The 13,691-nt window shown below is 45.0% G+C and overlaps 1 protein-coding gene across 1 annotated transcript in view; it reads left to right on the top strand.

Annotated features, from left to right (window-relative positions):
- Positions 1 to 13,691, top strand: part of LOC118380856 (rho guanine nucleotide exchange factor TIAM1-like) — a 125,302-nt gene that overhangs the window by 5,132 nt on the left and 106,479 nt on the right. Inside the window, exons 4-5 of the mRNA XM_052479358.1 lie at positions 3,594 to 3,815; positions 4,237 to 4,474. Coding sequence (XP_052335318.1) covers positions 3,594 to 3,815; positions 4,237 to 4,474 — 460 coding nt within the window. The remainder of the gene's footprint in view (positions 1 to 3,593; positions 3,816 to 4,236; positions 4,475 to 13,691) is intronic.

The raw sequence follows: 13,691 nt of genomic DNA, 5'->3' as shown, positions 1-13,691 counted from the left end.
TTATGGATCCCCATTAGTTCCTGCCGAGGCAGCAGCTACTCTTCCTGGGGTTTATTATGGATCCCCATTAGTTCCTGCCGAGGCAGCAGCTACTCTTCCTGGGGTTTATTATGGATCCCCATTAGTTCCTGCCGAGGCAGCAGCTACTCTTCCTGGGGTTTATTAGGGATCCCCATTAGTTCCTGCCGAGGCAGCAGCTACTCTTCCTGGGGTTTATTATGGATCCCCATTAGTTCCTGCCGAGGCAGCAGCTACTCTTCCTGGGGTTTATTATGGATCCCCATTAGTTCCTGCCAAGGCAGCAGCTATTCTTCCTGGGGTTTATTATGGATCCCCATTAGTTCCTGCCAAGGCAGCAGCTACTCTTCCTGGGGTTTATTAGGGATCCCCATTAGTTCCTGCCGAGGCAGCAGCTACTCTTCCTGGGGTTTATTATAGATCCCCATTAGTTCCTGCCAAGGCAGCAGCTACTCTTCCTGGGGTTTATTATGGATCCCCATTAGTTCCTGCCAAGGCAGCAGCTACTCTTCCTGGGGTTTATTATGGATCCCCATTAGTTCCTGTCAAGACAGGAACTAATGCCAAAGCAGCGTAGTTACTTGTTGTGGAATAGAGTTCCATGTAGTCATGGCTCTATGTAGTACTGTGGAATAGAGTTCCATGTAGTCATGGCTCTATGTGGTACTGTGGAATAGAGTTCCATGTAGTCATGGCTCTATGTAGTACTGTGGAATAGAGTTCCATGTAGTCATGGCTCTATGTAGTACTGTGGAATAGAGTTCCATGTAGTCATGGCTCTATGAAGTACTGTGGAATAGAGTTCCATGTAGTCATGGCTCTATGTAGTACTGTGGAATAGAGTTCCATGTAGTCATGGCTCTATGTAGTACTGTGGAATAGAGTTCCATCTAGTCATGGCTCTATGTAGTACTGTGGAATAGAGTTCCATGTAGTCATGGTTCTATGTGGTACTGTGGAATAGAGTTCCATGTAGTCATGGTTCTATGTGGTACTGTGGAATAGAGTTCCATGTAGTCATGGTTCTATGTGGTACTGTGGAATAGAGTTCCATGTAGTCATGGTTCTATGTGGTACTGTGGAATAGAGTTCCATGTAGTCATGGCTCTATGTAGTACTGTGGAATAGAGTTCCATGTAGTCATGGCTCTATGTAGTACTGTGGAATAGAGTTATGTAGTCATGGCTCTATGTAGTACTGTGGAATAGAGTTCCATGTAGTCATGGCTCTATGTAGTACTGTGGAATAGAGTTCCATGTAGTCATGGTTCTATGTGGTACTGTGGAATAGAGTTCCATGTAGTCATGGTTCTATGTGGTACTGTGGAATAGAGTTCCATGTAGTCATGGCTCTATGTGGTACTGTGGAATAGAGTTCCATGTAGTCATGGTTCTATGTGGTACTGTGGAATAGAGTTCCATGTAGTCATGGCTCTATGTAGTACTGTGGAATAGAGTTCCATGTAGTCATGGCTCTATGTAGTACTGTGGAATAGAGTTCCATGTAGTCATGGCTCTATGTAGTACTGTGGAATAGAGTTCCATGTAGTCATGGCTCTATGTAGTACTGTGGAATAGAGTTCCATGTAGTCATGGCTCTATGTAGTACTGTGGAATAGAGTTCCATGTAGTCATGGCTCTATGTGGTACTGTGGAATAGAGTTCCATGTAGTCATGGTTCTATGTGGTACTGTGGAATAGAGTTCCATGTAGTCATGGTTCTATGTGGTACTGTGGAATAGAGTTCCATGTAGTGATGGCTCTATGAAGTACTGTGGAATAGAGTTCCATGTAGTTATGGCTCTATGTAGTACTGTGGAATAGAGTTCCATGTAGTCATGGCTCTATGTGGTACTGTGGAATAGAGTTCCATGTAGTCATGGCTCTATGAAGTACTGTGGAATAGAGTTCCATGTAGTCATGGCTCTATGTAGTACTGTGGAATAGAGTTCCATGTAGTCATGGCTCTATGTAGTACTGTGGAATAGAGTTCCATGTAGTCATGGCTCTATGTAGTACTGTGGAATAGAGTTCCATGTAGTCATGGCTCTATGTAGTACTGTGCGCCTCCCATAGTCTGTTCTGGACTGTGAAGAGACCTCTTGTGGCATGTCTTGTGGGGTATGCATGGGTGTCCGAGCAAAAAAATAGTTTTTCTTTCAAAAACAAGGACATTTCTAAGTGACCCCAAACTTTTGAATGGTAGTATACATTGTAAGGGTAGGATCAGGATTTTTCAAGGGCACCACTGGTACCTTAGTTTCTAGAAAGACCCGTCTGTAGACTAGGCTATGGTAGGCAAGGGTAGGATCAGGATTTTTTAAGGGCACCAATGGTACCTTAGCCTAGTCTACAGACTGGTCTTTCTAGTAACTAAGGTTGGCCAGGGTAGGATCAGTGACCTCAACTTGTTGGATTTGTTAAGGGCACCACTGGTGCCTTAGTTTCTAGAAAGACCCGTCTGTAGACTAGGCTAAGGTTGGCCAGGGTAGGATCAGGATTTGTTGAGGGTAGGGTTGCCACCTCCACATCTGCAGAGACGGTATGGACTCTACTCAAGGTGAAGGACTGCTGGTGTGACAGGACTGAAGCTTGGTTTTCTGTCAGTCTGACCACATGTCTGGAGACCAATAGAATGCAACAAGTGTCCATAGACTGTGTGTGTCTCACCTCTACGTCGTGTGTGTGGATGGGTGTGTCTCTATTGTGTGTGTGTGTGTCTCATCTCTACCTGTGTCGTGTGTGTGTGTCTCATCTCTACCTGTGTCGTGTGTGGGTTTGTCTCTACCTGTGTCGTGTGTGTGTGTCTCATCTCTACCTGTGTCGTGTGGGTGTGTCTCATCTCTACCTGTGTCGTGTGGGTGTGTCTCTACCTGTGTCGTGTGGGTGTGTCTCTACCTGTGTCGTGTGTGTGTCTCATCTCTACCTGTGTCGTGTGGGTATGTCTCTACCTGTGTCGTGTGTGGGTGTCTCATCTCTACCTGTGTCGTGTGGGTGTGTCTCATCTCTACCTGTGTCGTGTGGGTGTGTCTCTACCTGTGTCGTGTGGGTGTGTCTCTACCTGTGTCGTGTGTGTGTCTCATCTCTACCTGTGTCGTGTGGGTATGTCTCTACCTGTGTCGTGTGTGGGTGTCTCATCTCTACCTGTGTCTTGTGTGTGTGTGGGTGTCTCATCTCTACCTGTGTCGTGTGTGTGTCTCATCTCTACCTGTGTCGTGTGGGTATGTCTCTACCTGTGTCGTGTGTGGGTGTCTCATCTCTACCTGTGTCGTGTGTGTGTGTGGGTGTCTCATCTCTACCTGTGTCGTGTGTGTGTGTGGGTGTCTCATCTCTACCTGTGTGGGTGTGTCTCTATCTGTGTCATGTGTGTGTGTGTGTGTCTCATCTCTACCTGTGTGTGTGCGTGTGTGTGTGTGTGTGTGTGTGTGTGTGTGTCTCATCTCTACGTGTGTGTGTGGGTGTGTCTCTATCTGTGTCATGTGTGTGTCTGTGTCTCATCTCTACCTGTGTCATGTGTGTGTGTGTGTGTGTGTGTGTCTCATCTCTACCCGTGTGTCTGTACCTGTGCGTTTCCAGGATGTGACTGCTGGAGAGGGCAGTGAGTACGAGGACAGTGGCATCGACGGGGTGACGGCTTCGGGGGCGGAGCATCAGTCCCGGCGCTATAAGACCATGTCTATGTCCTTCTCCGTGTGCTCGGCGGCGGGGCGGAGCCTGTTCGCTGGCAGCGACAGCGGAAGCAGCAGCGGGGGAGGAGCCAGTGAGGGGGTCCAGGGGGTCTACGAGAACTTCAGACAGGTGGGTTCTGGTTCACACACACACACACACACACACACACACACACACACACACACACACACACACACACACACACACACACACACACACACACACACACCATACACACACACGATCACAATCATCATCTGCTATGTGTGTTTCAAATCAAATAGATTTTTAAAGCCCTTTTTACATCAGCTGATACACAAACCCAAAAACCCCAAAAACAACAAGCAATGCAGATGTAGAAGCATGTTGGCTAGGAACAACTCCCGAAAAAGGCCAGAACCTAGGAAGAAACCTAGAGAGGGACCAGGCTCTCAGGGGGGTTTGCTGTTTTCAGTCCTTTGTCTGTCTATGTATTTTAAGCTGCAAACAAATTGCAGTTCGGGAACAATAAAGCTTTATTGATTTGAATGTAATGTAATGTTATGATCAGGAGTTGGAGATGAGCTCATGTCAGACAGAGAGTCTGGAGGAGGCGGGGTCAGCCCTGAGTGATGAGCAGAGCACCATGAGTTCAGCCTACCAATCAGATCCCCTGCACGGCGTCGTCCAGGGAACCGTGCGGAAGGCGGGCCGACTGGCCGTCAAGAACTTCCTGGTTCACAAGAAAAGCAAGAAGGTGGAGTCAGCCACCAGGAGGAAGTGGAAGAGCTACTGGGTCTGCCTCAAAGGTAACCTACCCTATCTACTGGCTCGATACACATTACAGCTACTGGGTCTGCCTCAAAGGTACATAACCTACAGTATATACTGGATCTATACACACTGCTATAACTAGTACCTACCCTACAGTATATACTGTATCTATACACACTGCTATAATTAGTACCTACCCTACAGTATATACTGTATCTATACACACTGCTATAACTAGTACCTACCCTACAGTATATACTGTATCTATACACACTGCTATCTAACTATTATTATTACTAGTACCTACCCTACAGTATATACTGTATCTATACACACTGCTATCTAACTATCTACTGTATCTATACACACTGCTATCTAACTATCTACTGGCTCTAAACACATTACAGCTACTGCTATAAATGTTACTACTACTACTGCTACAAATGTTACTACTACTGCTACAAATGTTACTACTACTACTGCTACAAATGTTACTTCTACTACTACTACAAATGTTACTACTACTACAAATGTTACTACTACTACTACTACAAATGTTACTACTACTACTGCTACAAATGTTACTACTACTACTACTACAAATATTACTACTACTACAAATGTTACTACTACTACTGCTACAAATGTTACTACTACTACTACTACAAATGTTACTACTACTACTACTACAAATGTTACTACTACTACTGCTACAAATGTTACTACTACTACTGCTACAAATGTTACTACTACTACTGCTACAAATGTTACTACTACTACAAATGTTACTACTACTACTACTGCTACAAATGTTACTACTACTACTGCTACAAATGTTACTACTACTACAAATGTTACTACTACTACTGCTACAAATGTTACTACTACTACTGCTACAAATGTTACTACTACTACTGCTACAAATGTTACTACTACTACTACTGCTACAAATGTTACTACTACTACTACTACTGCTACAAATGTTACTACTACTACTGCTACAAATGTTACTACTACTACTACTACTGTTAGAAATGTTACTACTACTACTACTACTACAAATGTTACTACTACTACTACTGTTAGACATGTTACTACTACTACTACTACAAATGTTACTACTACTACTACAAATGTTACTACTACTACAAATGTTACTACTACTACTACTGCTACAAATGTTACTACTACTACAAATGACTACTGCTACAAATGTTACTACTACTACTACTACAAATGTTACTACTACTACTACAAATGTTACTACTACTACAAATGTTACTACTACTACTACTGCTACAAATGTTACTACTACTACTACTACTGCTACAAATGTTACTACTACTACTACTACTGCTACAAATGTTACTACTACTACTACTACTGCTACAAATGTTACTACTACTACTACTACTACTACAAATGTTACTACTACTACTACTGCTACAAATGTTACTACTACTACTACTACTACTACAAATGTTACTACTACTACTACTGCTACAAATGTTACTACTACTACTACTACTGCTACAAATGTTACTACTACTACTACTACTGCTACAAATGTTACTACTACTACTACTACTGCTACAAATGTTACTACTACTACTACTACTGCTACAAATGTTACTACTACTACTACTACTGCTACAATGTTACTACTACTACTACTACAAATGTTACTACTACTACTACTGCTACAAATGTTACTACTACGACTACTACTACTAATGTTACTACTACTACAAATGTTACTACTACTACAAATGTTACTTCTACTACTACTGCTACAAATGTTACTACTACTACTGTTACTGCTACACATGTTACTACTACTACTACTACTGCTACAAATGTTACTACTACTACTACTACTGCTACAAATGTTACTACTACTACTGCTACAAATGTTACTACTACTACTACTACTACAAATGTTACTACTACTACTACTGCTACAAATGTTACTACTACGACTACTGCTACAAATGTTACTACTACTACTACTACTACAAATGTTACTACTACTACTACTGCTACAAATGTTACTACTACTACTACTACTACAAATGTTACTACTACTACTACAAATGTTACTACTACTACTACTACTGCTACAAATGTTACTACTACTACTGCTACAAATGTTACTACTACTACTACTGCTACAAATGTTACTACTACTACTACTACTGCTACAAATGTTACTACTACTACTACTACTGCTACAAATGTTACTACTACTACTACTGCTACAAATGTTACTACTACTACTACTACTGCTACAAATGTTACTACTACTACTACTGCTACAAATGTTACTACTACTACTGTTAGAAATGATACTACTACGACTACTGCTACAAATGTTACTACTACTACTACAACTGTTACTACTACTACTACTACTACTACTACTACAAATGTTACTACTACTACTGCTACAAATGTTACTACTACGACTACTGCTACAAATGTTACTACTACTACTACTACTGTTAGAAATGATACTACTACTACTACTACTACTGCTACAAATGTTACTACTACGACTACTGCTACAAATGTTACTACTACTACTACTGCTAAAAATGTTACTACTACTACTGCTACAAATGTTACTACTACTACTACTACTGTTAGAAATGTTACTACTACTACTGCTACAAATGTTACTACTACTACTGCTACTACAAATGTTACTACTACTAAGCTGTTCCGGAGTTCTAAATTGAGCAGCTGCGGAATAATGAGCTCCTGTATATATTGAGATTTAAATGTTTTTTAGAGTGAAGTACATCGAAAAAATCAAGAGAAAACTGCAAGACTCAATAGAAGACAAAACAAGGAACAAACCAAAAAAGACAGGCTTTTGAAAAAGTATTTATTCATAAAATTGTACAGTTATCTTAGCGAGCTGAATTGCTAGCAGAATTTTTTACTTGTTGCTAAGCAGTTGCTAGGGACTCTCCTGGAAGAAGCTAGCTAGCTTACAAAGAATAACAACAACAAAAATATCTAGTTAACAGAAGAAAGGAAGACAAAATAAGGACAAAAGAAGGACAGAAGAAAAAGGAAAAGAAAGAGGACAACAAAGTGAAACAGTCAGCACTTCTATTGCAACTTCGTATTTCGTCGTCCTAACGTAGTCTACACTGCTATCTGCCCAGCAGCTACCCAGCTAGCAAACGTCCACCGTCTACCGAATAGCAGCACTGTAGAAACTATTACACTCAACTGAACGACTTGATTAGTGTAGTGTTAGCTAGCTACATAGTTGTCTTTGCTGTCTTCGTATCCAAGATAATTGTGTAGTTTAGAGCGTGTAGTCTTAGAGTGATTATCTTAATTTACCGAGGTTAGCTAGCCAGCTATTTGTCGTCCTTAACGTAGGAGACACTGCTAGCTAGCCAACAGCTAGCCAACGTCTACTGAATAGAACTTCCGCACTCAACAACCCGGTCGCATTCCGCTTCGCTCCACAGGTAGTATCACATTTTCATTTCATTTCATTACAGCACAACGGTTTGATTTGTTTGATCGTAGCTAGCTACATAGCTAGCTACATAGCCGTCTGTGTATCAAAGATAATTGTGTAGTCTAGAGCGATTTTCTAGGTTAGCTAGCCAGCCAGCTATTGTCGTTCTTTTTAACGCAACGTAACGTAACGTAATCAACACTGCTAGCTAGCCAGCTAGCCCTCGAATAGCAGCACTGTAGAAACTATTACACTCAACGGAACGACTTGATTAGTGTAGTGTCAACAACGCAGCCACTGCCAGCTAGCCTACAAAGTCAACAACGCAGCCACTGCCAGCTAGCCTACTTCAGCAGTACTGTATCATTTTAATAATTTTAGTCAATAAGATTCTTGCTACGTAAGCTTAACTTTCTGAACATTCGAGACGTGTAGTCCACTTGTCATTCCAATCTCCTTGCATTAGCGTAGCCTCTTCTGTAGCCTGTCAACTATGTGTCTGTTTATCCCTGTTCTCTCCTCTCTGCACAGACCATACAAACGCTCCACACCGCGTGGCCGCGGCCACCCTAATCTGGTGGTCCCAGCGCGCACGACCCACGTGGAGTTCCAGGTCTCTGGTAGCCTCTGGAACTGCCGATCTGCCGCCAACAAGGCAGAGTTCATCTCAGCCTATGCCTCCTCCAGTCCCTCGACTTCTTGGCACTGACGGAAACATGGATCACCACAGATAACACTGCTACTCCTACTGCTCTCTCTTCGTCCGCCCACGTGTTCTCGCACACCCCGAGAGCTTCTGGTCAGCGGGGTGGTGGCACCGGGATCCTCATCTCTCCCAAGTGGTCATTCTCTCTTTCTCCCTTACCCATCTGTCTATCGCCTCCTTTGAATTTCATGTTGTCACAGTTACCAGCCCTTTCAAGCTTAACATCCTTATCATTTATCGCCCTCCAGGTCCCTCGGAGAGTTCATCAATGAGCTTGATGCCTTGATAAGCTCCTTTCCTGAGGACGGCTCACCTCTCACAGTTCTGGGCGACTTTAACCTCCCCACGTCTACCTTTGACTCATTCCTCTCTGCCTCCTTCTTTCCACTCCTCTCCTCTTTTGACCTCACCCTCTCACCTTCCCCCCTACTCACAAGGCAGGCAATACGCTCGACCTCATCTTTACTAGGTGCTGTTCTTCCACTAACCTCATTGCAACTCCCTCCAAGTCTCCGACCACTACCTTGTATCCTTTTCCCTCTCGCTCTCATCCAACACTTCCCACACTGCCCCTACTCGGATGGTATCGCGCCGTCCCAACCTTCGCTCTCTCTCCCCGCTACTCTCTCCTCTTCCATCCTATCATCTCTTCCCTCTGCTCAAACCTTCTCCAACCTATCTCCTGATTCTGCCTCCTCAACCCTCCTCTCCTGCCTTTCTGCATCCTTTGACTCTCTATGTCCCCTATCCTCCAGGCCGGCTCGGTCCTCCCCTCCCGCTCCGTGGCTCGACGACTCATTGCGAGCTCACAGAACAAGGCTCCGGGCAGCCGAGCGGAAATGGAGGAAAACTCGCCTCCCTGCGGACCTGGCATCCTTTCACTCCCTCCTCTCTACATTTTCCTCCTCTGTCTCTGCTGCTAAAGCCACTTTCTACCACTCTAAATTCCAAGCATCTGCCTCTAACCCTAGGAAGCTCTTTGCCACCTTCTCCTCCCTCCTGAATCCTCCTCCCCTCCCCCTCCTCCCCTCTCTGCAGATGACTTCGTCAACCATTTTGAAAAGAAGGTCGACGACATCCGATCCTCGTTTGCTAAGTCAAACGACACCGCTGGTTCTGCTCACACTGCCCTACCCTGTGCTCTGACCTCTTTCTCCCCTCTCTCTCCAGATGAAATCTCGCGTCTTGTGACGGCTGGCCGCCCAACAACCTGCCCGCTTGACCCTATCCCCTCCTCTCTTCTCCAGACCATTTCCGGAGACCTTCTCCCTTACCTCACCTCGCTCATCAACTCATCCCTGACCGCTGGCTACGTCCCTTCCGTCTTCAAGAGAGCGAGAGTTGCACCCCTTCTGAAAAAACCTACACTCGATCCCTCCGATGTCATCAATTACAGATCAGTATCCCTTCTTTCTTTTCTCTCCAAAACTCTTGAACGTGCCGTCCTTGGCCAGCTCTCCCGCTATCTCTCTCAGAATGACCTTCTTGATCCAAATCAGTCAGGTTTCAAGACTAGTCATTCAACTGAGACTGCTCTTCTCTGTATCACGGAGGCGCTCCGCACTGCTAAAGCTAACTCTCTCTCCTCTGCTCTCATCCTTCTAGACCTATCGGCTGCCTTCGATACTGTGAACCATCAGATCCTCCTCTCCACCCTCTCCGAGTTGGGCATCTCCGGCGTGGCCCACGCTTGGATTGCGTCCTACCTGACAGGTCGCTCCTACCAGGTGGCGTGGCGAGAATCTGTCTCCTCACCACGCGCTCTCACCACTGGTGTCCCCAGGGCTCGGTTCTAGGCCCTCTCCTATTCTCGCTATACACCAAGTCACTTGGCTCTGTCATAACCTCACATGGTCTCTCCTATCATTGCTATGCAGACGACACACAATTAATCTTCTCCTTTCCCCCTTCTGATGACCAGGTGGCGAATCACATCTCTGCATGTCTGGCAGACATATCAGTGTGGATGACGGATCACCACCTCAAGCTGAACCTCGGCAAGACGGAGCTGCTCTTCCTCCCGGGGAAGGACTGCCCGTTCCATGATCTCGCCATCACGGTTGACAACTCCATTGTGTCCTCCTCCCAGAGCGCTAAGAACCTTCGCGTGATCCTGGACAACACCCTGTCGTTCTCAACTAACATCAAGGCGGTGGCCCGTTCCTGTAGGTTCATGCTCTACAACATCCGCAGAGTACGACCCTGCCTCACACAGGAAGCGGCGCAGGTCCTAATCCAGGCACTTGTCATCTCCCGTCTGGATTACTGCAACTCGCTGTTGGCTGGGCTCCCTGCCTGTGCCATTAAACCCCTACAACTCATCCAGAATGCTGCAGCCCGTCTGGTGTTCAACCTTCCCAAGTTCTCTCACGTCACCCTGCTCCTCCGCTCTCTCCACTGGCTTCCAGTTGAAGCTCGCATCCGCTACAAGACCATGGTGCTTGCCTACGGAGCTGTGAGGGGAACGGCACCTCAGTACCTCCAGGCTCTGATCAGGCCCTACACCCAAACAAGGGCACTGCGTTCATCCACCTCTGGCCTGCTCGCCTCCCTACCACTGAGGAAGTACAGTTCCCGCTCAGCCCAGTCAAAACTGTTCGCTGCTCTGGCCCCCAATGGTGGAACAAACTCCCCACGACGCCAGGACAGCGGAGTCAATCACCACCTTCCGGAGACACCTGAAACCCCACCTCTTAAAGGAATACCTAGGATAGGATAAAGTAATCCTTCTCACCCCCTTAAAAGATTTAGATGCACTATTGTAAAGTGGCTGTTCCACTGGATGTCATAAGGTGAATGCACCAATTTGTAAGTCGCTCTGGATAAGAGCGTCTGCTAAATGACTTAAATGTAAATGTAAATGTACTACTGCTACAAATGTTACTACTACTACTGTTACAAATGTTACTACTACTACTGTTACAAATGTTACTACTACTACTGCTACAAATGTTACTACTACTACTACAAAAGTTCCCCTGAAGAGCTATTTACAGCACTGTACTCAATACAACCCTATGTGATTTATGACAGTTCCCCTGAAGAGGTACAGTTGAAGTCGGGAGTTTACATACACTTAGGTTGGAGTCATTAAAACTTGTTTTTCAACCACTCCACTAATTTCTTGTAAACAAACTATAGTTTTGGCGAGTCGGTTAGGACATCTACTTTGTGCATGACACAAGTCAGTTTTCCAACAATTGTTTAGAGACAGATTATTTCACTTATAATTCACTGTGTCACAATTCCAGTGGGTCAGAAGTTTACATACACTAAGTTGACTGTGCCTTTAAACAGCTTGGAAAATTCATGAAAATTATGTCATGGCTTTAGAAGCTTCTGATAGGCGAATTGTCATGATTTGAGTCAATTGGAGTTGTACCTGTGGATGTATTTCAAGGCCTACCTTCAAACTCAGTGCCTCTTTGCTTCACATCATGGGAAAATCGAAAGACCTCAGAAAATAAATTGTAGACCTCCACAAGTCTGGCTCATCCTTGGGAGCAATTTCCAAACGCCTGAAGGTACCATGTTCATCTGTACAAACAATAGTATGCAAGTATAAACACCATGAGACCACACAGCCGCCATACCGCTCAGGAAGGAGACGCGTTCTGTCTCCTAGAGATAAACGTACTTTGGTGCGAAAAGTGCAAATCAATCCCAGATCAACAGCAAAATGACCTTGTGAAGATGCTGGAGGAAACCGGTACAAAAGTATCTATATCCACAGTAAAACGAGTCCTATATCGACATAACCTGAAAGGCCGCTCAGCAAGGAAGAAGCCACTGCTCCAAAACCACCATAAAAAAAGCCAGACTACGGTTTGCAACTGCACATGGGGACAAAGATCATACTTTTTGGAGAAATGTCCTTTGGTCTGATGTAACAAAAATAGAACTGTTTGGCCATAATGACCATCGTTATGTTTGGAGGAAAAAGGGGGAGGCTTGCAAGCCGAAGATCAGCATTCCAACCGTGAAGCATGGGGGTGGCAGCATCATTTTATGAGGGTGCTTTGCTGCAGGAGGGACTGGTGCACTTCACAAAATAGATGGCATCATGAGGAAGGAGTGGCAAAATGGCTTAAGGACAACATCATTAACCTAAATATCACAGAGTAGGCCATTAATACCACTTGACTGGGCCACATCATTAACCTAAATATCACAGAGTAGGCCATTAATACCACTTGACTGGACCACATCATTAACCTAAATATCACAGAGTAGGCCATTAATACCACTTGACTGGGCCACATCATTAACCTAAATATCACAGAGTAGGCCATTAATACCACTTGACTGGGCCACATCATTAACCTAAATATCACAGAGTAGGCCTTTAATACCACTTGACTGGGCCACATCAGCATTCTAGGGGTCACATCAGCATTATAGGGGCCACATCAGCATTCTAGGGGCCACATCAGCATTCTAGGGGCCACATCAGCATTCTAGGGGTCACTTCAGCATTCTAGGGGTCACTTCAGCATTCTTGGGGTCACTTCAGCATTCATGGGGCCACATCAGCATTCATGGGGCCACATCAGAATTCTAGGGGCCACATCAGCATTCTAGGGGCCACATCAGCATTCTAGGGGCCACATCATTATTCTAGGGGATCACATCATTATTCTAGGGGCCACATCATTATTCTAGGGGCCACATCAGCATTCTAGGGGCCACATCAGCATTCTAGGGGCCACATCAGCATTCTAGGGGCCACATCATTATTCTAGGGGATCACATCAGCATTCTAGGGGCCACATCAGCATTCTAGGGGCCACATCAGCATTCTAGGGGCCACATCATTATTCTAGGGGCCACATCATTATTCTAGGGGCCACATCATTATTCTAGGGGCCACATCAGCATTCTAGGGGCCACATAAGCATTCTGGAGGCCACATCATTATTCTAGGGGCCACATCAGCATTCTAGGGGCCACATCAGCATTCGAGGGGCCACATCAGCATTCTAGAGGCCACATCAGCATTCGAGGGGCCACATCAGCATTCGAGGGGCCACATCAGCATTCGAGGGGCCACATCAGCATTCTAGGG

This window comes from Oncorhynchus keta, chromosome 1 (genome assembly GCF_023373465.1).
Source record: "Oncorhynchus keta strain PuntledgeMale-10-30-2019 chromosome 1, Oket_V2, whole genome shotgun sequence".
NCBI classification, from domain to species: domain Eukaryota; kingdom Metazoa; phylum Chordata; class Actinopteri; order Salmoniformes; family Salmonidae; genus Oncorhynchus; species Oncorhynchus keta.
This window is presented reverse-complemented; position numbering and strand designations above follow the sequence as displayed.